The sequence below is a fragment of the Arvicanthis niloticus genome, chromosome 1 (genome assembly GCF_011762505.2).
Source record: "Arvicanthis niloticus isolate mArvNil1 chromosome 1, mArvNil1.pat.X, whole genome shotgun sequence".
NCBI lineage: Eukaryota > Metazoa > Chordata > Mammalia > Rodentia > Muridae > Arvicanthis > Arvicanthis niloticus.
The window spans coordinates 22876466-22903809 of record NC_047658.1 but is presented as its reverse complement, the minus strand read 5'-3'; the positions used below and the strand labels follow the sequence as shown (position 1 = coordinate 22903809).

Genomic DNA, 27344 nt, shown 5'->3' with positions numbered 1-27344 from the left:
GGGAGCTTCTTTCACAACCCAAACCAGACACCCAAACCCAAAACTACCTATTTAAATCCTATTAAGAAATAAAAGTGTTTCAGGCCAGAAGTTCTCAACCTTTTAACTTTAAGGCATATTAAATATTAATCTATTGTGTTCATATTCTCACTCAATCTCTGAGCTTCAAAGTATCATCAGAGTCACTGAGAAGATGAGTTCCATGTAATCAACTTGATCTGGACTCCACATAAATATAAAACTCTGCCATTATCATTAGGTTGTGCTTCAGCACGTTGGAAAACTTGGGCAACTTCTGGGATCATATCATAACTTGACAATTCTAAAATGAACTGGAATGCAGATAAATATCCATCTCCCTAATATATAATAAAGATAATTAATTATATGTAGCCAAGGCCTTGAGGGCCAGCCAGATGGCTCAGCAGGTAAAGACACCTACTGCAAAGGCTGACATACGAACTCATTCCCTGGACACACATGGCAGAAGGAGAGAACCAACAGCCAGCGTTGTCCTCTGACTCCCACCCGCATGTACCAACACATACACTAAATAAATAAATGCAAAGGGGTCTTTACAGTGTCAGTTTGAAGCCCAATCATTCTACATTGGATAATCTTATATTAAGGAAATTCAAAATAATCAAAAATGTGTTTCTGTATGAAGCACATTTTTATAGAGTCCTTATAACAGTAAAAAGTGGGAAACAACCTGGACTTTCTATAACTGGGGAATGGCATGCAATAGCAAAACAGTGGGGGTCTGAAATTCAGTAAAATAAAATTCATTGTCTTTAAAAGTATGCAGATACATTTAGGTGATCGTGGCTAAGTCAGCAAAGCAGAATATATAAATTCCATTTGTCTGTTTGCTTGCCTGCTTTTTTAGTTGGGAGATGTTTTGTTGTTGGCATCTTTGAGACAGAGTCTCATGTAACCCAAGCAAGCCTCAAACTCAAACAGCTTTGGACTCCTAACCATTCAGCCTCCGTGTTCCCAGTGAAGGAACCACCCAGTGAGGCTGCCACATTTCTATCCAGAAGTTTTCTCTCTAGAGTGTTTTTATGAAAAATCTGCAGGCTTTGTAGTCAGCGAAGCTAGTTTGGGATCTCACTAGCCTGTGGTCCTGGGAAACTGATTCCCCATATACTGGAGTGTCTGGTAAAACAGAATGCTAACAATGTAAGTTACCTTACCATGAGAAGCCAATACATTGAGTGAAAGTGTCCAGCACAGTACAGCACATAGCAGGCACATGCGGGGCTCTCTGCCTCTTAGTTTACTTTGTGTTCATCTTGCTGTGTCATTTCATACAGTGTCCTCTGCAATGGTGGTGAAGAGCACTTTTCTAAGTTCTCATTTTTATGTACACATGTGACTGCCTGTATATATGTATGTGCACCATATTTGATGCCAGCACCTGTAAAAGAAGGTGCCAGGTCCCTTAGAAATGGAGTTATAGATGGTTGTGAGATGCTGGAAATTGAATCTGGGTCTTCTGCAAGAGCAGCAAGTGCTCTTAACTGCTGAGCCATCTCTCTAGGCTGAAAAGGTATTTTTTTTTTTCATTATTACTTTAGTTGGCCAACACTGAAGATAAATGTTTCAGTGTTTTAAACTAATTTCATACTGGAAGTCCTATAAAGGGTACCTTAATAACAAGAGATATATCCAAATCCCCAGAGAAACTAAATACAGAATTTGACCCTTAACTTGATTATTTAAAATTAAAAAAAAAAAAAAAAAAAAAAAAAAACTAAACCACATAAACTTAGGGGTTTGTACATTCACACTCAAGTCCAGCCTGGTGTTATAACCTAGAGAAGTGACTTGGTAACTTCAGATGTAAAGAATGGGGGGGGGGGGGGGCAGTAATTTGGGTGGGTGTGGTGCTGTCTCTGAGGAGGAGGAGCCTGTGTATCGTGTCTGCTGCAATGATAGGAACTGAACCATTGAGCACTTCTTACCCAGCATCAGATCAGCTGCCACTGCTTTAATTCACAAATGTTAGTTGGATCCCAAAACAGTGGGAAATAACTCAAAAAGCACAGAGGAGCACTCTGAACTTTGGTGAATACTTACGTCTGCAAACTTTACAACACTGGCCAGAAATGTGCACAGGAAGTGAGTCCGGGGAACAGTTGAGAGGGGGACAGGACATCCTTCGACACTCCACAGCACCACTCTGAGAAAGGAATGAAAGAAAAAGGGATCTCTGAGGTGCTCGCTTAACACGTTTATTTCTGAGGAAGTTTGCCTCGCTTCTCCAGGACCTCAGGGAGACAAGGGGCAGTGTGAGGAATTCCCAGGCCCCTCCACAATCAGAAATAAAGTATTCTCTCCAGCCGGAATGAACCTGTGTCACCTCAATTACTTTTCTGATAAACATCACTGGCTTCATCCACCTGCCCATGTGGACTAAGTAGATTAGGCAGAAAACAAAAAGCCTATTTCTATAAGAACATAAATAACACCTTTAGTAGACCCTGTCAATCATTTTTAAGGCTCTAACAATCCATTTTGTGTTTTCCTGGACAAACAATGGCGTTCTTCAGATATTTATCAAGTAGTTTCAACTGGACAGGGTTTACATACTAATCTGGGGTGAGACTCTTATGATTTTTCTGAAACGAAAGGAGTCTATAGATGATGGATATTCTATAAAGCAGGGAGAGGTGGATATCTGCAGTTCTGAGGAACAGACACCTTGCAAAAATATAACACAAACATTGGGAGACTAATTAAACTGTTAAAAGCTTATGGGGCTGGAGAGGTGGCTCAGAGCTTAAGAGTGTGTACCACCCTTTCACAGGATCTGAGTTCAGTTCCCAACATCCATGTTGTTCAGCTTTATCACCATTTGTAACCTCAGCCACGGGGGAACCCAAAGCTTATGGCTCCTGTGGGCACCCACATTCTCACCCACACGCTCATACAGAGACGCACATGAGTACACATAATTAAAAGTAATAGGATTAGATCTTAAAGTGTGTACTCTAGGAGAAAGAATAAAGAGAATAAAGCTCCCTTTAGGCCTGGAAATCAAAGGAATCTCTGCCTCCCTCCACACCTGACTTTCAGACTCAAGATAGTAAGTTACTTAAACAAAGATAGATCAAAGAGTATAGAAAAAAAAAGACCTTAATTTCTGCGTATTTGGAATTGCGGGGTTAAGTATGATGGAAGCAGCACTATGTGCTAAGTAGCATAGCCACACGCTAATCAGTGGACCTGTGTCTTGGAGAGAAGACTTAAGCTAGGGGCTTACTTTACACGTGCAGTTCCTGCAGTTGTCACCATCCACCCAGGAGTCTTGGTCCCTGTAGAGCAGCCCACTCACTTGGCAGGTCTTCTCACAGTGGCAATTTTCCAGTTGACCAAGTCTTGTCTCTGCATAATTCAGCTGCAGAAAAGATTTAGTGGCTGTAATTTGTGTGATTATATTGCGCTGTTCCAGCAAAGCTAATAGTAATAAGGAAGGGAAAAAAACCCAAGGAAAGAGAGGAAAATAATCGCTGAGTTGTTTCCTGATTCTTAACAGAATCTGTGTTCTGGTTTTCACACAGGTAAAATCACACTCAATTGAAGACATGCTGTCTCCCGTGGTCTAATGAACATCAAATGAGACATTAAATGGCATCTATGGAGCCTCATGGGTATCCATGACAGCGTGTGCTTACAGCACAAACCCACACAGATGTGCTGGCAATGAGAGTGTTCCCGGGAACTGATTAGGATGCTGAGTAGAGATTTAATTGGAAAGCCTTGTGCGCTCACATCTGTCTCCCACCATCCTCTCTGTGCAGTTCGCAAAAGTGAAGTAGTAACTTCCTCTCAGATGAAAATTCTACGGAATTGCAACAAGAAAGCCATTGGAGAGTCCAGTGTCTTCCAAGATCAGTGTCCCCAAACAGAATGCCCAGGAATTCGTTTGAACATTCAGATCAGAGGAGGTTGAGAAAACCCTAACTGAGATCAGGATTTGGTTGGTTGGTTGGTTGGTTGGCTGGCTGATTGGTTGGTTGTAAGAATGGAAGAGAGATGATGCAATGAGTAAAGCACTTGCCAGGCAAGCCTAAGGTCATGAGTTCCATCCCCAGCACGCAGGTCAAAGCTGGATACAGCAGTTGTCTGTAACCATGCTGCAAGGGAGATGAAGACAGATCTCTAATGTTCATTAGCCAAGCTAGCTGAATCGAAGGATTCCTGATTCAAGGGGTCACTCTATCTCAAAAATAAGAGGAAAAGTGGGGAAAGAAGACATTGACATGAGCTCCTGGCCTCGAAATACACACACATACACACAGAGAGAGAGAGAGAGAGAGAGAGAGAGAGAGAGAGAGAGAGAGAGAGAGAGAGAGAGAGATGCACACTTGCATGTGTGTATGCTTACATGCACTAGCATGCATGCACACATGCACACAAACATACATGCACACACTTCTCTGGGGTAGTCTTTCATACTATTAACCACAGATGCTTAATCTACAAATTCACAGGGAATAGGAAGCTCAGTCATCCTCACAAGGAGGTCCTGAGAATGATTAGCCTAGGTGGCAGCATACTCATTTTCTCCTGAGAAAGCCTCTTCTTAGTTAGCTCAACAAGTCTGAAACAATCTTCATGACTCAGAGTAAGAAAACTTCCCCTTTCCCTCTGGGATGGTTCTTCCTGGACTCCATCATAAACAAGCCTTACTTTCAAACATTGAAGATCCTCCTGCCTCAGTCTACCTTTGACCTAATCCTGAGCAAGCCTTGTCTTCAGATATCTGAGGTCCTCTAGGCTTCACCCTACCCATGGCCACACTCAGCACCACTAGGTTCCCTTAAAAGTTCCTCTGCCTATGGCTCCAATTCTCTTTCTTAAATGTTTGTCATCCAGCCTACTCTAGTTTTCTTGAAAAAAAAAAAAAAAAAGCAACACACACACACAACATAGAGCCAAAGTATAGTTCAGTGGTAGTGCACCTGCCTGGCATGTGTGAAGCCTGGTTTTATTTATGGTGACACACACACAAACACACTCAGAGTAAGAAAACTTCCCCTTTCCCTCTGGGATGGTTCTTCCTGGACTCCATCCAGAACAAGCCTTACTTTCAAACATTGAAGATCCTCCTGCCTCAGTCTACCTTTGACCTAATCCTGAGCAAGCCTCAAAAATAAGAGAGAGAAAGGGGGGAGAGGAAGAAGCGGACAAGGAGGAAGAGGAGGAAGAGGATGAGGAAGAGGAAGAGGAGGAAGAGGAGAGGGGGAGGGGGAGGAGAGGGGGAGGAGGAGAGGGGGAGGAGGAGGAGAGGGGGAGGGGGAGGAGGAGGAGAGGGGGAGGAGGAGGAGAGGGGGAGGAGGAGGAGATGGGGAGGAGGAGGAGAGGGGGAGGGGGAGGAGGAGGAGAGGGGGAGGAGGAGGAGAGGGGGAGGAGGGGAAGAAGAAGAAGGAAAAGAAGAAGAAGAAGAAGAAGAAGAAGAAGAAGAAGAAGAAGAAGAAGAAGAAGAAGAAGAAGAAGAAGAAAACAAAGATTAACAAAAACTCAAATGTCGCACTTTAGTTGAGGTGTCCATTGTGACACCCACATAGAAGACTGACTCGGCTTCCCTACTACTCCCTCTACTTCCTTCACATAAAGTGTCATTGTGAGAACCAAGTACCAACTCCTAATTTCTCTTTTCTTTCTAAATCACATCGTCTCTACTAGTGCTTTGCATGTGTTTCCCTTAGAGACCAGAGAAGCCTTGGATCCAACTATGACTATTGCAAGCCAGTATCTTAGGTATAATGGAGAGCCTGAGAAACAACATCTTTCTTCTATCCCACCATCTTTCTTTTATCAGTATTTTTTATTGCACAGCGGTTTTATACATTTATATAATAAATTTAAGCCATTTTTACATGCAGCCCATTCTCCTCCCTCATCTCCCTCTCGCTCTCTCTCTCTGGAGCCCTTTTACTTTAACAAGGCCCTCTCCTCTTTCCATGGCTCTTTTCTATGTGTGACCACCTGAGTTTAACTGTCGCTTCTTACCCAAGCATGTGTGGGAGGTTCACCAGAGCAGAAACAAATCACCAGTGACTATCCCACTGAAGAAAATGAGACATACCCCCAACAACTATCAGCTGCCAACAGTTGGTTTCATGTTCTCTCCCTGTGCTTCTAAACAGCACTACTCTCTGAAAATACAGTCCATGAGTAATTCTAACCTATGATGTGGTCATTTATGGCTATTTCATCCTTTTCCTCCAATCACTTGTATTTTCTCAAGGGAAGGTATTCTTTGTTACTTCCTGTGGTGGGATGCAAATGATGGAGAAAACATACCCCTCAACTACCTACATGCTCCATGTTCACCCTGGAGCTAAGAACTGACAGACTTGCTTTAAGCTCCATACAGGTCCTTCTACTATGTATAACCTTCCAAAGCATTGCATTTTACTTAAAGCTCCAGCCTAATTATAGACTTTCTAGAATCTACAATAATTAATATCTTTGGGAATTCTCTAGGAAGCAAAGGTAAAACACACTTCCAAGAGCCTGGCAGGGTTAAGTAACCAAGTTGCATATACATCAAAGATAATGAAATGACAGCTCATCACTCACTATATTTCTTCCATCTATTAACCCCAGTAGCTCTTACAGGAGCTGAGGATGAACAAAAACAGATATGAGCTAGACATGCCTGCTAACAGTAGTTCGAAATGGGGTTTCCGACCTCAACAGGAGGTGTGTGTGTGCCTTCACTGTGAAAAATATAGAACTCTAGTGTCTGTGCAATACCAAGAAGGAAAGTCCTTAAAGACCCCATGATCTGAAAGAGAGCTTTACCTACTGAAGTTCTGTGACATGGGAACTTATCTGAGGTTAGCCTTTGTGATGACCAGTGTCCATCCAACAAAGCTGAGCTACGTCCATCTGTGAGGCTCCAGCCCTAAGAAAACTTCATTTATAATGTAATGCATTTTGTTTTCCTGTCTGAACTTTCTTTTGACTTTCAATATATTTAGTCGTGTCTAGCAACATGGAAAAAGCTCTAATCTGTATAATAAGGAGAGTGTAATAAACAGATAACAAAGGCAAAGGGATATTAAGGCAAAAAATCTAATTTTTCAAAGGCATTTAATATGCAATCTTGCCTTCTTTTCCTCTGCTAAATCCTATAACAACAATAAAGGAGAAAAACAGCTCTGAGTCAAAAGAAATGAATTACATTTTCTGCCATTGGTGGGAGCATGCTGAATTTATACAAATTCATTTTGAAAAGCTATTTCTACACAACTGCCTCTCTCTGAGGATGCCTGAGATTCCAGATAGATACAGTCTCAGGTCTGCATCTCCATTGTGTTTACCTTTGTTCTTGCACTTATCTAAGCAACCACAGACTGACTCATTTATTCCTAGCTCTACACACTGGAAGACAGACAGCAGAGGGCTTTTTCACAGGAAGAGGTCAATGAATGGATCCGAGTACATTAGTCATATAGTAGATTGCCTTTCTGCGTTGAAGTACTGTCTGGTGCTTGTTATATGGATAGGAGAAAATGTAAATCTTCTACTGTTAAACCTGCAAGCCTAATTGGAAAATCATCACTGAGTTCTTAGAACAAGAAAGGTCTCAAAATTAAATACGTTATAGTTTGAAATGCTACTCTAAATGGAACTTGATTTGCCTACATAGATTTTGGGGAGATAAACAAAAGTAATCAAGAAATTCCAACTCTAGGAGCTGGCGAGTTGGTATAACAAGTAAAGCTACTTGTTCCCAGGCATGAAAAACTGAGTTCCATTACCAGAAAATACATGATGGAAAGAGAGAACTGACTCCTGAAGGTAGTTATCTGACCAACACGTGAGCATTATGCCATATGCATGTGTGTACATGCAAACATAGATAAGTAAACAACAGTTTCAAAAGGAATTCCCAGTCATGGAAAAATCTAGCTAGCTCTGATTACTATCTTAGAACTCAGTATCACAAAACTCTAAAAACTGAAACACTAAAAATATCAACAAATGAGCTTAATATAGAAAAACAGCTCTCAAGGAATGACGTATAAATGACCAATATGCATATGAGAAAATGTTCACACTCATTGTAAGGGCTGGTTTTAAATTGTCAACTGATCACAGTTTAGAATTTCCTGGCTTGAGAGTCTAAGTGAGGACTTTAGATCAGGTTTTCCTGTGGGTATGACTATGAAGGATTTTTCTTAATTTGGTTAATTGAGGTGCAAAATCCCACCCTGAATGTGGGAAGCACCACTTTTGTGCTGGACACTGAGCTAAGTGCAAAGGAGTGAGCATGAGCACCGATTCACTGCTCTCTGCTCCTGACTGTGGATCCAATCTGAGCAGTTGCTTCAAGATACTGATGCCTTGACTTCCAAGTTAAGGATGGACTAGAACCTGGAACAAAGAGCCAAGCAAGCCCCATCTCCATTAAGTTGCTTTTGTCAGGGTCTCTTATCACAGTAACAAGAGACAAAATTAAGACTTTAGCCATCTGAGAAATGGGCTGAGAGAATCCATCTCACCCCAATCAGAATGGCAGTTCTCAAGGACACAAATAAAAGCAACTGCTGGTGGGGGTGCACACAAAAGGACTCCTGTACACTGAGTGGAAACATAAACTAGTCCCCTTACTATGGGGATCAGTATGAAAGTTCCTGAGAATAGACACACTAGATGACTCAGCTATGCCACTTCTCAGTCTTTACCAGATCAACACACCACAGAGAGACTTTTATGTCAATGTTCTCTGCACCACATCACAGAGAGACTTGCATGTCTCTGTTCACAAAATTAGGCTGGGAAACCAACCATGGTGCCCAACAACAGAGGATTGCATAGATAAAATGTGTACACACATACAATGGGATTCTTTTTTAGCCATAAAGAATAATGAAGTTTTGTTATTTACAGGGAAAACATGGATGTGACTGGAGATAATCATATAAGGAAACAAAGTCAGTCTCAGAAAGGCAATGTTTTACTTTGCATTTGCTGTGAAACCAAAAGCATGGTCTGATAGAGTCCATGGAGGGTGACTGCTCACCCACTTCCTTTCATGGCTTGCTCAGCTTTCTTTTTTATACAACCCAGGACTACATACTGAGGGGTGGTACCATGCTCTGGACTCGCTTTCCAGAAGGACTTTGAGGTTTCCAGGCATGAAAACCAATATATAACATATGTAAATTATCATTTCAATTCTCCTCTCTTCCTGCTGCAGATGAAAGCCTAGGAGATGCTGCTGCTATTTGCAATGTCTCATCACTGAGGAAGCCGTGCATTTCTTTAGAGCCCACTGGCGGGTCCTGGCTTTACCAGTATGAACAGCAGCCCATGCTCACTGGATATGCATCATTATCCCGCACTGAAGCTCATAGCCTGATGTTAGGGATGTGGCAGCTAGAAAAGTCCAATGGCTTGTTCAAGACTAGGAATGTTGACAACAATGACAAAACAAGGCTTGGGCTCAGGTCGTTATGATTCCAAATCCCTGTCTCCATCTCTGCCTTGAGCTCTCTGATTCTATTTGTGTAAATCACAGCTGCCAGATAACCCAAACCTAGCTCCAATCACGTCCCACTAACACATGTCACACTAGGTTTATTTAATTGAAGATAAGCCTTGACTCCAAGTAGACCTGATGCCATTCAATTCTCTTTGCATCTTGGAACTGTATGTAACTTCCAGTTGGCCTTACATCCTTCATCCTGCCAAATGGATAAATGATGTGTTGTCTCCACCAAGATGGTAGACTAGATGCCCTGAAAAACTTCTCTGCTTGAATGAACTAAAATCCTGTATCTAATGTATAAGTAAAAATCTTAAAAGTCACCATAGATGTGTCTCAAAAGAAAGATTCAGAAGCCAAAGCAGAGTGACAGAAGGGAACCCAGGTGACTAGCAAGTACCAATGCCAACCTGTACCCTGAAGGTTTCTGCTGAAGTTCAGAGACTTTGAGCTCCCATCTTGATAGTTGTTACATAGCGGTGGGGGCAGATAGACAATATAATCTAAGAGTGTGGCCCTTAAAGGAAACTTCCTTAAAGGGAAGGCTGTGGAGAGTAATTGAAAAGGAAGTAAACCCCTATACATAGCACAGAAAGGGCAATCCTTGCACAGCACACACACACACACACACACACACACACACACACACACCACCCTTCCTGTACAGACTTTACCATGGGTAGGAAGGAGAAAAATTTGGAAAAAGTTGTCCTTGAGAAATTCTTTACAAATGCTTCTCACAGATTTCACCTGGAAGAGCCACTCTGTGAAGTCAGAATTCAGATGATAAAGACAGAAGATCCTCATCGTCTTTCTAGAAGCACACACAGTGTCAACCCAGGGCTCAAAGAATCACCAGTTTCCAAAGAAAACAAGCAGTCCATAGGCAAAGGATGAGGTTAAAAAGTCTTGTTCCTGGCTAGGACTTCCTCCTCACTGGGTGACTGCAGGCAATTCATTCACTGCCTACAGTGAACCTGAGAACTGGCCAGGGCTCAGTGAAGTAGCCCTTTTTTTTTTTTTTTTTTATTTCTTCTTCCTTCTCCTTTCTGATATCTCCATCCTCTTGCTATCTACCATTTAACATCCACCGCTTCCCTTCTACACATTTTATTTCTTTTTACAATCCCATTTTCTCTAACCATAAATTTCTTAGACATGGCTGGAATTTCAAGGTCTAAGAGTCTTGAGTTCTGGTCCTGGATTTGCCTTCTATTTTCTCAGGAAGAGCTACTTACCCATCCTGACCCTCAGTCTTCTCCTCTGTGAAGTATGTTGAGACATTAAGCTAATCTGTCAGAATTATTTGGAGAATTAAGGGGATAGTGGAGATAAAAGATAAGCATTGAATCAAACACATAGAAACTGCTCAATAAGTTTACCTAATGAATGAGTTTCCTTTTTCTTCTATACCAGTGTAGTTCCAAATTCTATCTACCATTTATTTTTGTATAGCCTGTAAGCTAAGAATGGTTCTTGCACTTTTTAATAATTATATTTTAGGTTATTCACGATTATATTTTAATAAAACAAGCAAATACACAGTATCCTAAATATTGCCTCTTGGCCTGGAAAAAGCCTACCATTGGCTAGTTAGGTTTAAGTGTGTGTGTGTGTGTGTGTGTGTGTGTGTGTGTGTGTGTGTCCATTTCCCATTCTAGATTACCATAGCTTCCAAACAATGCAGTGAAAGTGGACATACTCCCTTGTAGAATTACACATCTATCTAGTTTAGAAGGAACAGACTTATAAATTAGCAAAGCACCAAGGGAGCAGGTTTTAAAGGTGAATGAAACCATTTTCAGCTTATAATTTCCCACAATTAAATGTCTTTTCACTTCACAAATGCCCACTTTACATAATAACGTTTGAAGGTTAGAGTTCATTGTGTCTCCTAGACAGTGTCCAGCTCAAACGAGAAAACTGGCATTGCCCACAGTGAGAGAATGGGAAAGAAAAGAGCATCCTGGGAGCTGAGAAGGGAGGCCAGCCATCCTCTGAAGCTGAGTGGCTTGGGTCTTGTTCTAAAAATTTGCTAGCATGCTAAAATATAATTACCAGTATTGAGATCAAGCTGCTGCAGACAATGTGACATAAAAGCCTCTGTGTGCCACCAACCAGGATGGCGAATAGTTGCCTGTGATTCTAATTTCCTCCACACTTTGAAGGTGAAAAGCTAATGCCTTAGGACTCCAGCCTCGTTGTCTCCATCTTTCTCTTTACAAAAGCATTCTCTCTCTTTTCCAGACAAAAGAGGATTTGGCTTGAGGCACTGGAAGACAGTTTAGTGGCTTACGTGCTTACCCTTGCAAGCCTGAGGACCTAACTTTGTTCTCCATTGTCCAGGTAAAAAGCAAAGTGTTCTGGCCTATTTATAACATCAGCAATGGGGATGCAGAGACAGAAGATTTTGGGGGGCTCACTGACCAAGCAGTGCAGTCATTAGTGAGTTCTAGGTATAGTAAGAAAGTCTGTCCCAGAAGCTAAGGTGGGAAGTGACTTGGAGAAGTAGCCATATTGACTTCCAGCCTTACCACCTATACATGGGTGTACCCACCTACATGTACACACACACAAACACACACACACACACACACAAGCTCGAAGAAGATATCTTGGCCAAAAGTCTAGTTTGAGATAGAAAGGTTGCCAGCCATGGCATGATCTATGGCTCCCAATCACATAGCCACCTCCCCCTATATTTCCACATGCCACAACTGAAGGCCAGCAGCAGCCAGCCACAGGTGAAATGGGACTAATGTTTCATTTTCACTGTTATTAAAATCCTTACTTTTGCAGAGTATAATGTCTCTTAGGCCCAACCTAATTCTTCCTTTGCCCTAGGCCAGAATCCATGTCCAGGACTGATCACTCTAGTAACAACAGCATGTTCTATTTCATTTTGTTTGTTTTTGTTTTTGTTTTTGTTTTTCAGTGCTCTTTTCCACAAGGCTTCAGCTTTTCATGTGGAGCCATGCTTCATGAATATATATGAAAAGCCCTAATTATTTACATCTGGAGCACAGCTACTCAACATGAACATTTCTGAGGGGTTGTTTTTGCCTCTTTGTATCTAATAGGGTCCCAGGAATATCCCAGAGCTGCACACAGTATCTGCTGCATAAATGATAAAGCAGGTGTTCCACATGATACAACTGAAGGTATCTTTGCCCCTTCGTTTAACTCAGGACCAATCTGAAAATGAGTCACATATTAGAGGCTTGATGTAATGTCTTGCAATGACAGAAATCTGCTCGTGATAGCTGTTTTGCCCTCCCGATTATTGCCAATTATTCTTACATCCAAAATGCATTATCTCACAAGCTGTGGAGACTCTGCCTATATATCATCTCTCATTCTGTCTGCTTTCATAGCCACTGGGCAAATTCTCTTTCACTCACAAGAAACCTACAGTGATACAGACTTCGTTCTGTTTCCTAGCACTTCTCAAGAAAACCACTGTGAGACAGCCTAATTGTATAAAAGACCTCAATGGCTGTGTTACTACCAGCAGTCTCATTTCAAGCAAGAATAAAACATTTTGCCACAGCACTTTACACATGCCAAGCTAAACGTATTTCCATTAAAACATATTGCTCTAAATTCCAGGTAGGACAAAAAGGACATACTATCACAGTGAATTTAGACACCTACTTTTGCAGTCATCTTGGCCAAAAGCTCTTGCAAATCCATTATTCCTTGGACCAGGCTCAGGAAATCACTGCATGTTGGGCAAGCTCAATAAAGAAAACAGAAGGCATGTGTTAATCTTGTGCTCACATAAGAGAGAGAGAGTTATTTAACTATACAAGGGGTTTTGCTTTCTTGAGATTAAAATTTGAAGGAAATGACAAAGGATTTCTGTTCCTTACACTGTTTCCTTCATTTTTATTAATAATTAAAAAATAGGAAAAAGGAGGCCATTAACTGAAAAGAACATGATATTTTTAAACTAAATCCTCATATGAAATCAAAATTTTCTAAGAAGTAACTCATACCCAGGTCAAAAATTTAAATAATTTTGTGAGATATATATATTTTTACATTAAACATACATTTATGTAATTATGTTGAATATATATTTTTGTTGTCACATACAGAACCCATTGTCTAATCCTTTCTTACCCTCAAATTGTAATTTTCTAAGTAACAAAATCTTGTTTCAAGCTTGGAAGACCCAGTAACATCGACGCCAGATAATCCTTTTACTGTCTCCAAAGTCAATCGTACATAATTTGTGTGTTTCCTTCCAGATTTTTTTTTTTTTTTTGATACTAGGAACAAGTCACATGATATTTAATTCAGAAATGCCTACGTGCCACTTACTGCGATTTAGGTTGGGACACTGTGTGATGAAGCCGTTTGGCATGAAGATGATCTTGCCATCCTGGATGATTCCCTACCAAAGAAGAGATAAATAGCAATGAAGGTGACAGCTTCCAGTGGTCCTGGGTAGCCCTACATCCAGAGGATGCTTAGCAAAACTGGTTCACTCAAGAGGCCAGTCAGCCTTGGTTAGCACCAGCCCAAGTCACCCTCATCTAGAAATTCTTCGTACATGTTGAACATTCATCTTGAGAAGGTCACAATTAATTCCATCTGGTAGATACCAGCACCAACAGTAGCAAGGGTGCGTTAGGAGGTATCTGCACTCATAAACTATCAAATTAAAAGGACGCTATGAAACACAAATGCACTTTTATGCCCTAATCAGCCTGGAACATTGAGTAATGCTGATTTACAAGGCTTGCTTTTGTGGGGAAGGGAATAAATGTAATAAAAGATTTCTCATTTATGCATATTTGTGTGTGTAGTGTATGTACATGTATGTATGCTGTCTGCATGTACCTGTGTCCACATGAATGCAGACATAAGGGCTTAATGTGAGACATCTTCTTCAATCTATATGTATTTAGGCAGGGTCCCTTGATTCATTTAGTTAACGAAATAAAAGTAGACATCAAAGAAAAATTAAACAACAATTTTCTCTCCTCAACTAATTTAACAACACTGAGTCTTTGCTGGCATCTTTAACACCTGATCAACATCTCTAAGAAGAAAGGGTCCTTTAAAACTTCAGTTCAGTCTGGGAGAAAAAAAAAAAAAACAAATTTAAAACAATCACTAGAAACTGATCTCTCAACAAAAACATTGGCTTGGCTTTAAATTTAAGATTCTGGTTTTAGATTTTTTTTTTTTTCTTTAGCTCTAATGGAAGACATAGAAGAAAACAGATGGTAGACACGGACTCTGGTTCAGAATATTGAGCTTCCTCTATAAATAAAATATAGGCTTAAGATAGTGGGTAAGTCTTTGGAGAGGCTAACACTTAACATTTACGTGCACGCCTTTTAAACAAGGCAATCAGCATGTGTTGCTCTCTACTTCTTATTTCAAGATAAAATTTAATTGAAAATATTAATATAAATATTGATCAGGGCTCATCGACAGCAGAATTGTACACATTTCTTAACCTCATTTCTTTAACCAAAGAGCAGTGCTGATGATCACAAGGGGAGAAGGCTTCACCATAGAAGAGGAACCTGCCACCGCTTCTCACTGTTAATTTATAACCTCATGCAGCATTTTAATTTATAACCTCATACAACCTGAATCAGCTTCTCTCAGGTACAAAGATGCTCCATCTTTTAGAGCCAAACAATTGCTTCAAGAGGCAGGGCAACTTTTAAAACACATTGGAACTTCAAAAGAAAAGAAAAGAAATCTATGTTGAGAAGTCAAGGGAAGCCAAGTTCTACATCTTGGCTCTGGCTTACTATGTGGACTGCCCAGGAAGGGAGAGACCTTTTCTGAGCATCACTTGGAGGGAGATGCTGGATTCAAAAGGTAACAATCCCTCTAACATAGGATTTAGGTCAATTTAACAGGCATCTGAGTCTACACTGTCACCCATGAGACCTTTCAGTTTTTAATTGCCTTTCCACATATGTTTATGGAGTGTGCATAGAAATATGCTTATATAGACAAAACTAGAGATTTCCACTAAAGAATGACCACTGTAGAAAATTAAATGTCATGCTAGAAAACATTGTTCTGTAACAAATTTGAACAGTATTCAGTGGGAGAAGAAGAAAGAGTCAAAGTGGAAGATGGGACAACAGTGGATAAAGGGAAGAAAAGAAAAAAGCAACTGTTGGACATTCTCTCATGTGCAGAACCTCTGAGTATGAGAGAGAAATGTAATGGCAGAAAAGGGACACATTTGTGTGGATGACAAAAACATACCGTAGAAAGAGAGAGTAGGGGGACAATAAAGAAAGATAGGCATAAACATGAGGAAAACAGGATATGTATGTAAACATCCCATAAAGAGAGATTATTATTGTGTACATTTACTAAAAGCTATAGAATAGTATATATAATAGAAACACAATATAATTTAAAATACAAAGCAGATATATAATATTAAATTTTATTTTTAAAAGAAAATACCTATGTAATCAGATAGATAGATTTAGAATAACCATCCACCCTATTTTGCCCAAAATGTAGAGGTTTTCTGTTACAAGGGATATCTTCTTACTAAAACAAAGACACTCCCAGCCAAAACAAGAGTACTGGTCAATCTTGATGACCCTGGAGTATGCAGAAGACACACATGTGCCAGAAGAGACCCAGGCCCATCCATTCCTGTCAGAAGAGGTTGCATCATGCATGGGTTCTCAGAAATGTGTTTTATATAAATTAGCTTTCCCTCACAAAATTGAAAACTGCAACAAGAGTTGGCCTAATAACAACCCAGAACATACTAAATTTCCTTGGTCTTCTTTGAAGCAATCTTACACATTTTAGATAAAAGATAAATTACAAATTACTTCCTCCTACCCTTCCTTGCTTGCTTCTGTTTTTCCACTTTTGATCTCTGCCATGAGAGAGAGAGAGAGAGAGAGAGAGAGAGAGAGAGAGAGAGAGAGAGAGAGAGTGTGTGTGTGTGTATGCCCATGCACCCATATGCACACATTTGTGTCACAGATCATTAGGTGAAGGTCAATGATGTTGACTTGGACAAAACCTGAAATAAGTGCTGACAGCTTTTCAATGCTCATTAACACAAAACCAAAAGCACTTGATCTTTTTTTTTTTTTTTTCTGAGAAAAAGTCATAGGGGTCAGCCCACACGTGGGCATGAAAACTTGTTCTTGCCACATAAATCAAGATGTTAACTTGATGCAGGATGGATACAAATCGATGCTGGGTTGAAAGAAAGCAGGAGGAGCAGCAATACCAACTGCAACTCACAGAAGGGTGGATATATGCTTGTGTGACACACTGAAGTGTGGATGTGATTGGGCATGTGTCCCATAAAAGTGTAGATGTGAATGTGTATGTGTTGCACAGAAGTATGAGTGTGTATGTGTGTGTGTGTATGTGTGTGTGTGTATAACTGACAGAAATATGGATACAAACGTACAAACGTACATGTGCCCCACCAAAATATGGCTATAAACACTCGTGTCACCCACAGAAGTGTGGGTATATTGTGTATGTAACTGACAGAAATCTGAGTGCAAATGTGCACACTTGGGAGCCAAGGAGTACTGGCATCTCACCTCCTCCCCAAAATAAGGAAAGGACCAGAAGTTCTTGCACTGATTCACCACGTTGATCATGCAGTGCCTAGATATTAGCAACATAGGACTGGACTATTTGAGTTGTTTTTGTTGTTGTTGTTGTTGTTGTTGTTGTTGTTGTTGTTGTTGTTGTTGTTGCTGTGATAAAACATTCTGACCAAAAACAACTTAAGGGGGGAAAAGAGTTTATTTGTCTTAAACGTCCATTATCAAGGAAAGTCAAAGCAGAAAATGAAAGGAAAGGCTGCTTCCATGACTTGTTCAGTCTGCTTTCTCATATAACCCAGGCCTGCATACCTAGGGGTGCTACTGTCTATGGTGGGCTGGACCTTGTTACATTGATTAATAAGGAAAAAACATCTCACAGACATGCTTAGCAGCACAATCTGATGTCAGTAGCACTCAGTTTAGATTCCTTCTTCCCAGGTGACTCTGGTTTGTATCAAGTTGAAAAAAATTAACCCACATAATTGACTCCTCCTTACCTTTACACACAAACACAACAACCTGAAACTATAACCTTTTCTTTCTTGTGTGTCCTAAAGTTTTCCTGTTACTATCACAGTAGAAAACACAGTCCAACTTCAAAAGTCCCACAAGTCTTTAAAATATTCATCAGGTTAAAAATTCAACGATTCTTTTTAAAGACCAAAGACACTTAACTGTGGGTTTTAGTAAAAAAAGAAAGTAAGTTGAATACTTTCTTCCAAAATTGAACGACTGGGGCATTAAAAACAAGCATTCTTAAGCAAAGCTAAAGTCCAGCAGTGTAGCTCCAAGCCCTGTAGCTCTGTCTGACATTTGAAACTCACTCACAATCTTCTGGGCTCCAAAGGGCCTTGGAAGCTCAAGCTCTCCAGTTCTGCCACTGTAAGAACTAAATGTGAGATATTCAGGTCTCGGTTTGGACTTAGAATTCATTGCCTCGGGACAAGGGAGGAGTACATTATTCCTGAGTCAGAGGACACTTGCTGGATTAACATTCAGGAGAGGAAGGGAGAGGCTGATTAACATTCCTCAGACCACAAGGAAGAGAACCCACCTTCGGGTGGGGAAGGCCCAGAGCATGGAGACACATTCCAGGATGGGAGGTGGTCAGGAAGAAAATAATGTGGGAATCTGAGTCATCTATAGACCAGACCTGAGAAGGTCAGCCTTTGTGGTTACCCTTGTATACGAACTGTTCCCAGCTTTTGTTCAGGGTTCTCTTGCCTGCATGCAAGGGAGCCCCGGTGCACCAGAATCATTAAACCTCATGTTATTGCAGCGAATCCTCTATCCGAGTGTGACTCTGGGGGAGCCTGTCCCCTGGTTTGGATCTTAGAGTCCAACACCACAGCATATACAACTTGTCTCATAGGCTAACTCCACTCCACACCTACACTGTTGTTGATGAGACTGTTCCATGGTCTCATCATCAGCAATATACTAGGATCTCTATTGTAGGTGAAGCTGTGTCTTCACAAATGGCCTTTCCTGTCCTCTCATAGTAGCAAGCCTCAATTTCTCTCCATGATTCCTCCAGTCTTTGGTCTGCATGGCAACTGAGGCTGCACCTTCACATGTGGCCTCTCTTCAGGGAGATTCCAACACTGCCACAAAGAAACAAGGTTCAGCTCTGCTCTGTGACCCCTTTAATCCTGCAGTTTTCATGCCATCAAAATCACCAACTTTAGCTGCCAGGTTGAGATATAGCCTTGTCCTCATATTGACTGTACCTTCGGTGCTCTGACCTTGAGGAAATACTAAAGAATTCTCAAAAGATTCCTACTCAATGATGCTCATCTCTTGATAATCATATCTGACATTTCAGCCCCAGTTAACCAGCATCTACTGTCCCAATAAAGCAAAGGTTTTATTTCCAAGGGTTCCTGTTCTTTCTCACAAAATTTACTATTTCGATCATAACTTATAAACATCCATTTTAAATATATTTTACTTAAAATATAATTATTTCCCTCTTTGTTAACCTCAAAGTAAGGAGAAAGACCATAGACCAATTGATTAACAGAAGCTTTTTTTCTCCATGTACATGAGCTGCCTTCTCCTAAGATGAGATTCAAGAAGTCAGCATTGGATGTGAGGAAGGCAAGGGTTTTGTAGCTCAGGGGTACACGGTTTCCACATGGGAGATTTGGCATGGAAAATAGGCAGAATTACAGGAGCAGAACAAGTTAGTCATAATGACCTCCCGGAAACAAAGACATGATTGCAAGATAGTCATAACAAAGTAGACATAATAACACGTAGTCAAACAGGGTAGTTATAACAACTATTTGAAATAAACTAGGGTTGCCAGATGGTTATTACAACGTTTTGAACAAAGACACAGTTGCCATTTCCTGGAACATGCAATACAGAACCGTTCGTAGTTAAGGTTACAAGTTGAGCATAGCCCAGTCCTTGAGAAACAGAAGTTTAATAAAAAACAAAAATAAGCGTAGTTTGTCTTTACTATAAGCCCTCCAACTTCTTCTATGCCCATTTCCTGTCTCCTCAAACTGATAAACTCTTTTTGTTAATTTAAACTTAATACTCGAACAGCCCCTATAGAACCTGTGAGGGTCTCTCAAACATCCCTCTGAAGTTTCAGAAGCCAGGACTCCCTTGTCTACATTGATTTCAGCATTCTTATCTATGAAGCTTCCACAGAGCAGCCTGAGGACTCAATACATTTTCTAGCCCAAACCTTAAACTCCTTCAGAAATCCTCCCTAAAACCAACATGATCAGGTCCACCACAGCAATAGTCTATTGTCTCATACCAATTTCTGTCCTAGTTGGCTTTCTGTTACAATGATAAAACACTGACCACAAAGAATTTGTGAAGAAAAGGGGTTATTTGACTTATATGTTACAGTGGGATGGCTAGATACATAAACTGAGGCCAAAATCAAGGCAACACATATCCCAGCGTCCTCTGTTCTTCCTGTATCTTAGAGTGTGCATTGTCACCTTAGTAAATAGTGTAAAATCTCCAAATTCTAAAGTCTGTAGGTTGCACAATATCAGATCCTGTTTTTCTGAGAGGTTTGAATAATATACAGCACTCCATTGTAACCTAAAAACGCATATTAGTATTTTCAAGACCCTGGGAAGCAAACAACCAGGAACTTCTACAGTTGTTGTTAGTATTCTGTCTAAACTCCACCTCCACAGTTAATTTGGCAACAGCCAGGTATGCTCCTCCCCACAGTTACCTGGCAATAGCCAGGTAGGCCTGGCCCACTATAAAAGGGGCTGCTTGCCCCCTCCTCTCTCTCTTAATCTCTTAATCTCTTGATGTCTTGCCTCTAGCTTCTCTCTGTCCACTCTGTCCCCCATCCCCCTCCCCCTTCCTTCACCCTTCGTCACCCCCCCCCCCACCTCACTCTGCCTCTATTACCCTCCTGGCTCCCTTCCCCATGCCCTAAATAAACTCTATTTTATACTATACTGGTCACTCCTGCATGGGCCTGCTGAGACATCCCCTTCCCCCATACCTCTCCACACACCTACAGAACATACTCTCTTTATCTCTTTATCTTTTTATAAACACCTCAGTGGTTGTGTTACTCACAATGAGTACTGAGCTGTGGGTCAAATAACCTGCTCATTTCATCTGTAAGAAATTGAAGGCTTTGATACTTTTAATAGCCTTCCTACCTGACGCCTGCATCCTAAACCAACCAAACAGTACAGGTCTTATAACTCCAAGCCAGCACCTGGGTGCCACGGAATGCAAACCTGCATAACCTAGGGGAGCTCCACAGTTGCATGGCCACGGGAGAGACTGCAGCAAACAGCTCCTCTTACTAACGTGATGACAGCTTATCTTCATTGCCCAGTGTCTATTGAGTCATTTGCATTTGATGCCAATCATTTGCTGAAGCAAATTTAAACACTGAGAAGAGGAGCTGCTTCTAGGAAGTCTGATTTCACCCACAGGCCACCCTCACATTTTGTCAGCAGAGCTAAACCTGAGGTTGGGGGGTGGGGGGAGGAGGGGTGTCTGAAGTCTGAGTGAATTCCTACAGTGCACAGCCTTTAGTAAACAAGAAGTGCTTGCCTTTAGTAAGAATGGAAGGCATACTGTTCCTTCCCACCTGTTGCCAACTATACCTCCTACAGACATCTTGCCATGAAACTGAGAAATAAATCCCCACCAGTAAGTGATACATGTTGGGTTGTTCATGTTTCTAAAACTAACTCTCATTATTTCCAACATTTTTTGTCGTTCAGTAAGAAAAATAGAAAGGTATTTTAAAAAATCAGGAAATGATGCCATTAAGACCCTCTTCCATATGGGATAACTGAGATTAGCAAACCCTCCTAGCCAGTTCTCAAACACAAATGAAAGATGCTTTAAGGCCAAACAAATGCTAATTCATTTTTAACGCTCTTATTTCCCTGCAGATCTCTGTTTACATTGAAGAAACTGGTTCTGGGTTTTTTTTTGTATGCTAAAAACACTGAAACAAATTGCTTTGAAAGGCAAAGGAAGAGCAGAGCGGGTGGGAGCATTTTCTGCCAGGCATGTAAATATATGGATGAAGATGTGTTTTGTTTACAAACTGGCAGAGACCCAAGCTTTTACAACGGGATCATGGAAAGTAAGAGCTGGAGAGCAGCATTTTCAAGATGCGATCCATCGCCTATCTCTGCCCTGAAGACAGTGAATAAAATATCCCAGCTTGCATAAAAGCCAAGAAAGACACTTGTCGACTTCCATTATGATCCATAAAGAAACTGTCAGCTCATTAGCATATCATTAGCTGCCCTGCTGTTCCCAGAGTCTTAACGCAGAGAAATATTAATCTATAAATGTATACACTTTCCAGTGCTGCCATTCCAGCTTTCCACATGAAAGGGAAAATAGGAATTAAGAAATAGGAGGAATCCAATACAGCTTCTTTTGCTTTGTGCCTATAAACATATGTTTGCCATCTGTGGGATTATGGGAAGCAGCTGAGGTGAGAAAAAAAACAACAGCTGCCAGATTAAGGGAAGAAGTTGTAATCAATCTTCCTTTGCAGTGACAGCTCAGCTGCTGAAGGAGAGATGACCAGGTGAGAGAACACACTAAGGGCTCCGGATGTCCTTGGTAGAGTGCTTGCCAAGCAAGCGTGAAGCCGTGGGTGAAATCCCCAAAACCACATAACAACAGCTTGGCAGATGATGTCCATAATTACCAAATTTGGTGTTTCAGGCAGGAGGATCAGAAGTGCAATGTCATCCAGCCTGGAGTACGTGAGACCCTTGATGGGATTCAAACCAAATAAAAGAAAAAGAAAAGACTTTCAGGAGAGAAAGAAACCAACCTTGGACCTGTGCAGGTGAGAAACCTCTGGGAGATATACGCTGTTTAAAAGCTGTGAGAACACTCAATTCCTCGTCTAGCTCTTTACCCTCACTCCCGTGAGATTTTTTTTTTTTTTTTTTTTTGAGATGATATAGCCCAGGCTGGCCGCAGGCTCCCTATAGGAAACCAAGCATGACCATGAACTTCTGATCCTCCTGCATCCACCTGTCAACAGCTGGAATTATAGGTGTGAGTCACTAATCCAGGTATATGCAGAACTAGAGCTTAAACAGACATCCCTGTGCACATGAGGCAAGCATCCTACATACTAAGCCATGTTCCCAGTCCCTACAGCCACCTGAAGCGTCCCAAACCCACTGCAGTTCACCTAGGTTTAGGTATGATTTTTAATACCCTAAAATAAGAGCACAACCAGCTAAAATGCATGACAGAGAAACTGAGTGGGTAGCCAACCATTCTGGTAATGAAAATCTGTGACAAGCATGTCTTTCCCTACTGAATACCTGGTTCCTCAGAAAGCCATTGTTCTAAAGTACAGAAATCTCCAGGGTGTGCCTGTTTCCCAGGGGACTCATCAGCATTGTAGAGGCTTGTGTACCCCTCACCAAGCCCATGCCTCCAGCCAGTGCTCCTTGGTCTGCATGGGCATTATAACACTGTATTCAAGGATGCACCAGGGTTTGACATGTGAAACACTCTTGCTTTCTCCTTTGCCTAAGAAGTGACACATTCATATTTTATAATAGAGAATAATATTTTTTTAGCCTGAAACACATCGTAGGCATTTAACTCTAGAGCAATAAAGCAGGCGTCTGTGTGTGTGTCTTAGGCCTAGGAGGCAGCAACCCAAGGATGAATGTGCAAAGCCCTAAGATGTGCTGACTCTCAAGAAGTGACTGCCTCCTCTTCAGGCAGAGCTCTGCAGCACTGAATTAATCAAGAGGTAATTTCTATAATGAGACGCTGACATATTGCCTGTACTCAAGTCATCATACCTCACCAATGGCTGGCCAGGAGCATTATGTGGTGCCCAGAATTCTAAAGAGGAGATTAGATTTGAGGTCCCTGTAAGCAACCTCATGAATAACTATTCATACTACAGCTGGAAGGCAAAGAGAACTGTCCTGCTCCCCAGGGAAAGGGGCTGTAAGGAGTAGCAAGACCCTTCTCTCTCTTTTCCCAAGAAACAGCTGTTCCCCACCCCCTTTGAAATCAAGAATAAAATCAGATGAGATGTCTCTCTAATCAAGAATGAAGTAAATGTGCACTTCCCCATCCCCATGAAGCCTGTACAACGTACCTGTTGGATGAATGGTCAGACTGTAGGGAAAACAAACCTTAGGTTTAAGTCTCATTTCCATCACTGTGTGGGATTGGCAGATCACTTAATCTCCAGTCCCATTGGCTTACCTGTACAATGGAGATAATGACCACTACCTCATTAGGATGCTCTGAATGTGAGGGATAATTAGCTTAGGCAATGATGGAGAGCAGAAGTCTGGAGCCTCAAAAGCAGTAAGTCACTGTCTCTCTCATGTCCTACAACCTACATCTACAGCAAAATATCTGGCCAGGCTCAGAACTCTTCACATCTTGCCCATGTGCTCTCTGTGTCCCTTCTGTGTTTCCTGTGTCCTCTCCGTGACTTTTCTGTGTCATCTTCATGTTTTCTCTGTGTTCTCTCCATGTCCTCTTCAACTCCTCTCCTTCCCCTCTCTTGATGCCCAGGATTCCTCATGCCTAGAAAGTCATATACTTCAAGGCTACAATAGATGTGGTTGACTATTCTCTGGGTCATATCCTCCTAACTAAAATAGAGGTCCCCTCAATACAATAAATGCGTATATTACTTCTACAGTGTGGTGTGACACACAGCATAAAGCGTATAAGAGCAATAGGATGAACTGTGTGTGATACAGCCTCTCACATGCCAAGTACCTGTAATGCGTATACATATTCAATCTGCATCACCTCTTATGACAGACTTATCACTTTACAAGTAAGATGTCTGTAACGGTTAATTTTGGATGTTAACCTGACTGCATCTGGAATCAATAAAGACTCAAGATGTTGGGCACTCCTGGGAGAGATTTTCTTAATCAGATTATTTGAAGCAGAAAGGTCCATCCTAACTCTGAGTGGCACCTTCTGGAGGCAGCCCACATAAAAGGACATAAAGAAAAATAGTTTCCTTTTAGCCTGCTTGCCTTCACCCTCACTGGAGAGTCCATCCATTCTGTTGCTGGAGAATTCTGTCCTCTCTATTAGGACCAACTTCTCCAGGATGCCAATGTAGACTGAAGATCTATAGGAATCTTCAGGAATTCCCTAGGAATGTCCCTTCTGTGATACACTGGGATTGTGGAGACATCCAGTCTCAAGAAGTGAGCAGCTACCAGATGTTGGCCTCTCCAATGTGAAACAGACATTGTCAAACTACCCAGACTACATACTATGAGCCAATTTAATAAATCCCTGTGTGTACACACACACACACACACACACACACACACACACATATATATATACTTCCTAATCTCTGTACTTACTCATTTTTAAGACTACAGAAAGTCCCTAACTTTCCATAGTTTAACTTATAATTTTTTTTCAAATTTGCAACAGTGTCAAAGCAATACATATTCAATAGAAACTTTACTTGAAATTTTGGTCTCTTTCTAGGCTACGGATATGTGGTAAAACAATGTCTAAATTGTCAGAATCAAAAGAGACCTCTTCTATCAAACTCTAATGAAAGGGGAGTCAGGGTAAGGCATGAATGGGATGTATGCATACTGCCTGGTAGCAAGACCTACCACAAAAGACTCATCCAAAAAAATTCAGCTTTTCAACAAAAGTGAATGAATGAATATTATTAAGACAATAATCTCAAAGCTGTTCACTTAATATGGAACTAACCACATCCATATAATTGAGCCTTATAGTCAAACATAGCTGTTTCAAAACTATTTACATAACTTCTCATTTTAATTTTTAAAATCCCATTTCTCTTCTCCTCGCCATGGATATGAGCATGGCCAGCCATGATACCCATCTCCTGACTACAATCCCCTCTCCTGTGTGAATGAAGTCTTCACTGCAGAGGAGTAGGCTAGGCCACTCATTATGTTAACAGTCTTCCTCCAAGAGCCACAGCCACAACAGGCCTGCAGCCTCAAGATCATGAGGACAGAGAACTGGCAAGGCAAAACTGGGATGGCTTTTGTTATGGTACTTTACTAAATACATCTATCTATCTATCTATCTATCTATCTATCTATCTATCTATCTATCTATTTTAGTCAAGGTCCCGTGTAGTCTAGACTGCATTTGAATTAGTTATGTAGCTGAGACTAGCCTTGAACTATCATGATCCTCTTGCTTTCACCTCCCAAGTCTTTAGATCATGAGGAGAGAGAACTGGCAAAGCAAAATGTGGATGGTTTTTGGTATGGTACTTTACTAAATACATTTATCTATCTATCTATCTATCTATCTATCTATCTATCTACCTACCTACCTACCTACCATCTATCTACTTACCTACCTATCTGTGGATTGCTGTCTATATGCCAGTGAGGGCAGGCACAAGATAAGGCTAGATCCTCTGATTGGGCAGTGGAAAAGGAAAGGGGGGGCTGAGAACTTTAGAGATAAGCACAGAGAGACAGAGGTGGAGACAGAGAGGAGGAGACAAGATGGAATCTATAGGAGAGGAAGAGGAGCCAGAACCACACAGTCCTGGGAGCCATAAGTGTTGGGTTTTTTTTAGATAGATGATTAAATAACAAGTAGGGTACGTTTGCCCCATCTAGGTGTGTAGCTTGTGTTTATAACAATTGAGTTTTTAGTTCATTGTGCAGGCATTTTGTGGGTTGAGAATTTACTGATATAAATCTGACTGTAATGTAAATTACAAGCCTCTAGAGTTTTGATTTTACTGGATTATGGGGATTTGTGACAGCTAACCACAGGGGGATGGCTGAGAATGTGAGCAGAATCCACAGCAAGAGAACCACAAGATGGGCAGTCACTGCATGGGGCTAGCCAGGGAGGCGGCCAGATCACTGGGGCCAGAGAGTAGCCAGTGTTAGTGTAGGATGGTGCTTTTTAATATTTCCCACAACACCTATTTACTTGGCTGCCTACCTATCATCTGTCTGTCTGTCTGTCTGTCTATTTATTTTAGTCTGGGTTTCATGTAGTCCAGGCTGAATTTGAATTTATTATGTAGATGAGACTAGCTTTGAACTCATGATCCTCTTGCTTTTACCTCCCAAGTCTTGAGATTACAATGATGCACCATCATGGCCCAGCAACTAAATGAATTTTGGATTTAATATATTTTCAACTTACAATATGTTTATCGGAATGTGTCGAGGCTTTGTCTTTTATTTATTGTAATGCTAAGTGCAGGTTCCCACAACTTGGAGTCTTTATATAGCCCCAGTGACCTTGCCCCCAAGTTATTTCTGATTGGTAAATAAAGATGTGAAAGCTAACATCTGGGAAGAGACATAGGTGGGGTTTATGTTTCCCAGACTTGGGGTCATAGGAGAACTACGAGGAGAAGAAGGTGCAGGAGGAAGAAGGAGAAGCCACCAAGGGTTAGGTGAGCCACAAAAATGTGGTCCTGAAGGCTGGCCCATTGGAGTCAAGAGCAGCCCAGATGAAACATAGTAAATAGTAAGTAATAACTCAGTGTTATCGATAGGAATGTAGACTCTAATAACATGGAGGGTAGGTATTAACCCAGCTATTGTGCTGTTTAAGGCTTATTGTAAATATAAAGGTTGTGTGTGTGTTATCCAGGAACTTAAGTAGCTAAGGCAGGGTAGAAACCTCAGGCCAGGATTAAATACTTTCTACAACAGGAATGTAACTCCATCATTTAGAGCTGGGCACTAGTTTAAAAACTCTCTAAATAAAATGGAGATAGAAAC

At 41.1% G+C, this 27344-nt stretch overlaps 1 protein-coding gene across 2 annotated transcripts in view; it reads right to left on the bottom strand.

Annotated features, from left to right (window-relative positions):
* The window catches only part of Nell1 (neural EGFL like 1), an 823979-nt gene that overhangs the window by 591490 nt on the left and 205145 nt on the right, over positions 1-27344 (bottom strand). For both annotated transcript variants that reach the window (XM_034515089.2, XM_076934998.1), the window contains exons 6-9: positions 13838-13910; positions 13166-13248; positions 3269-3403; positions 2083-2185 (exon numbers count right to left, since the gene is read on the bottom strand). In XM_034515089.2, the coding sequence (XP_034370980.1) occupies positions 2083-2185; positions 3269-3403; positions 13166-13248; positions 13838-13910 (394 nt within the window). The remainder of the gene's footprint in view (positions 1-2082; positions 2186-3268; positions 3404-13165; positions 13249-13837; positions 13911-27344) is intronic.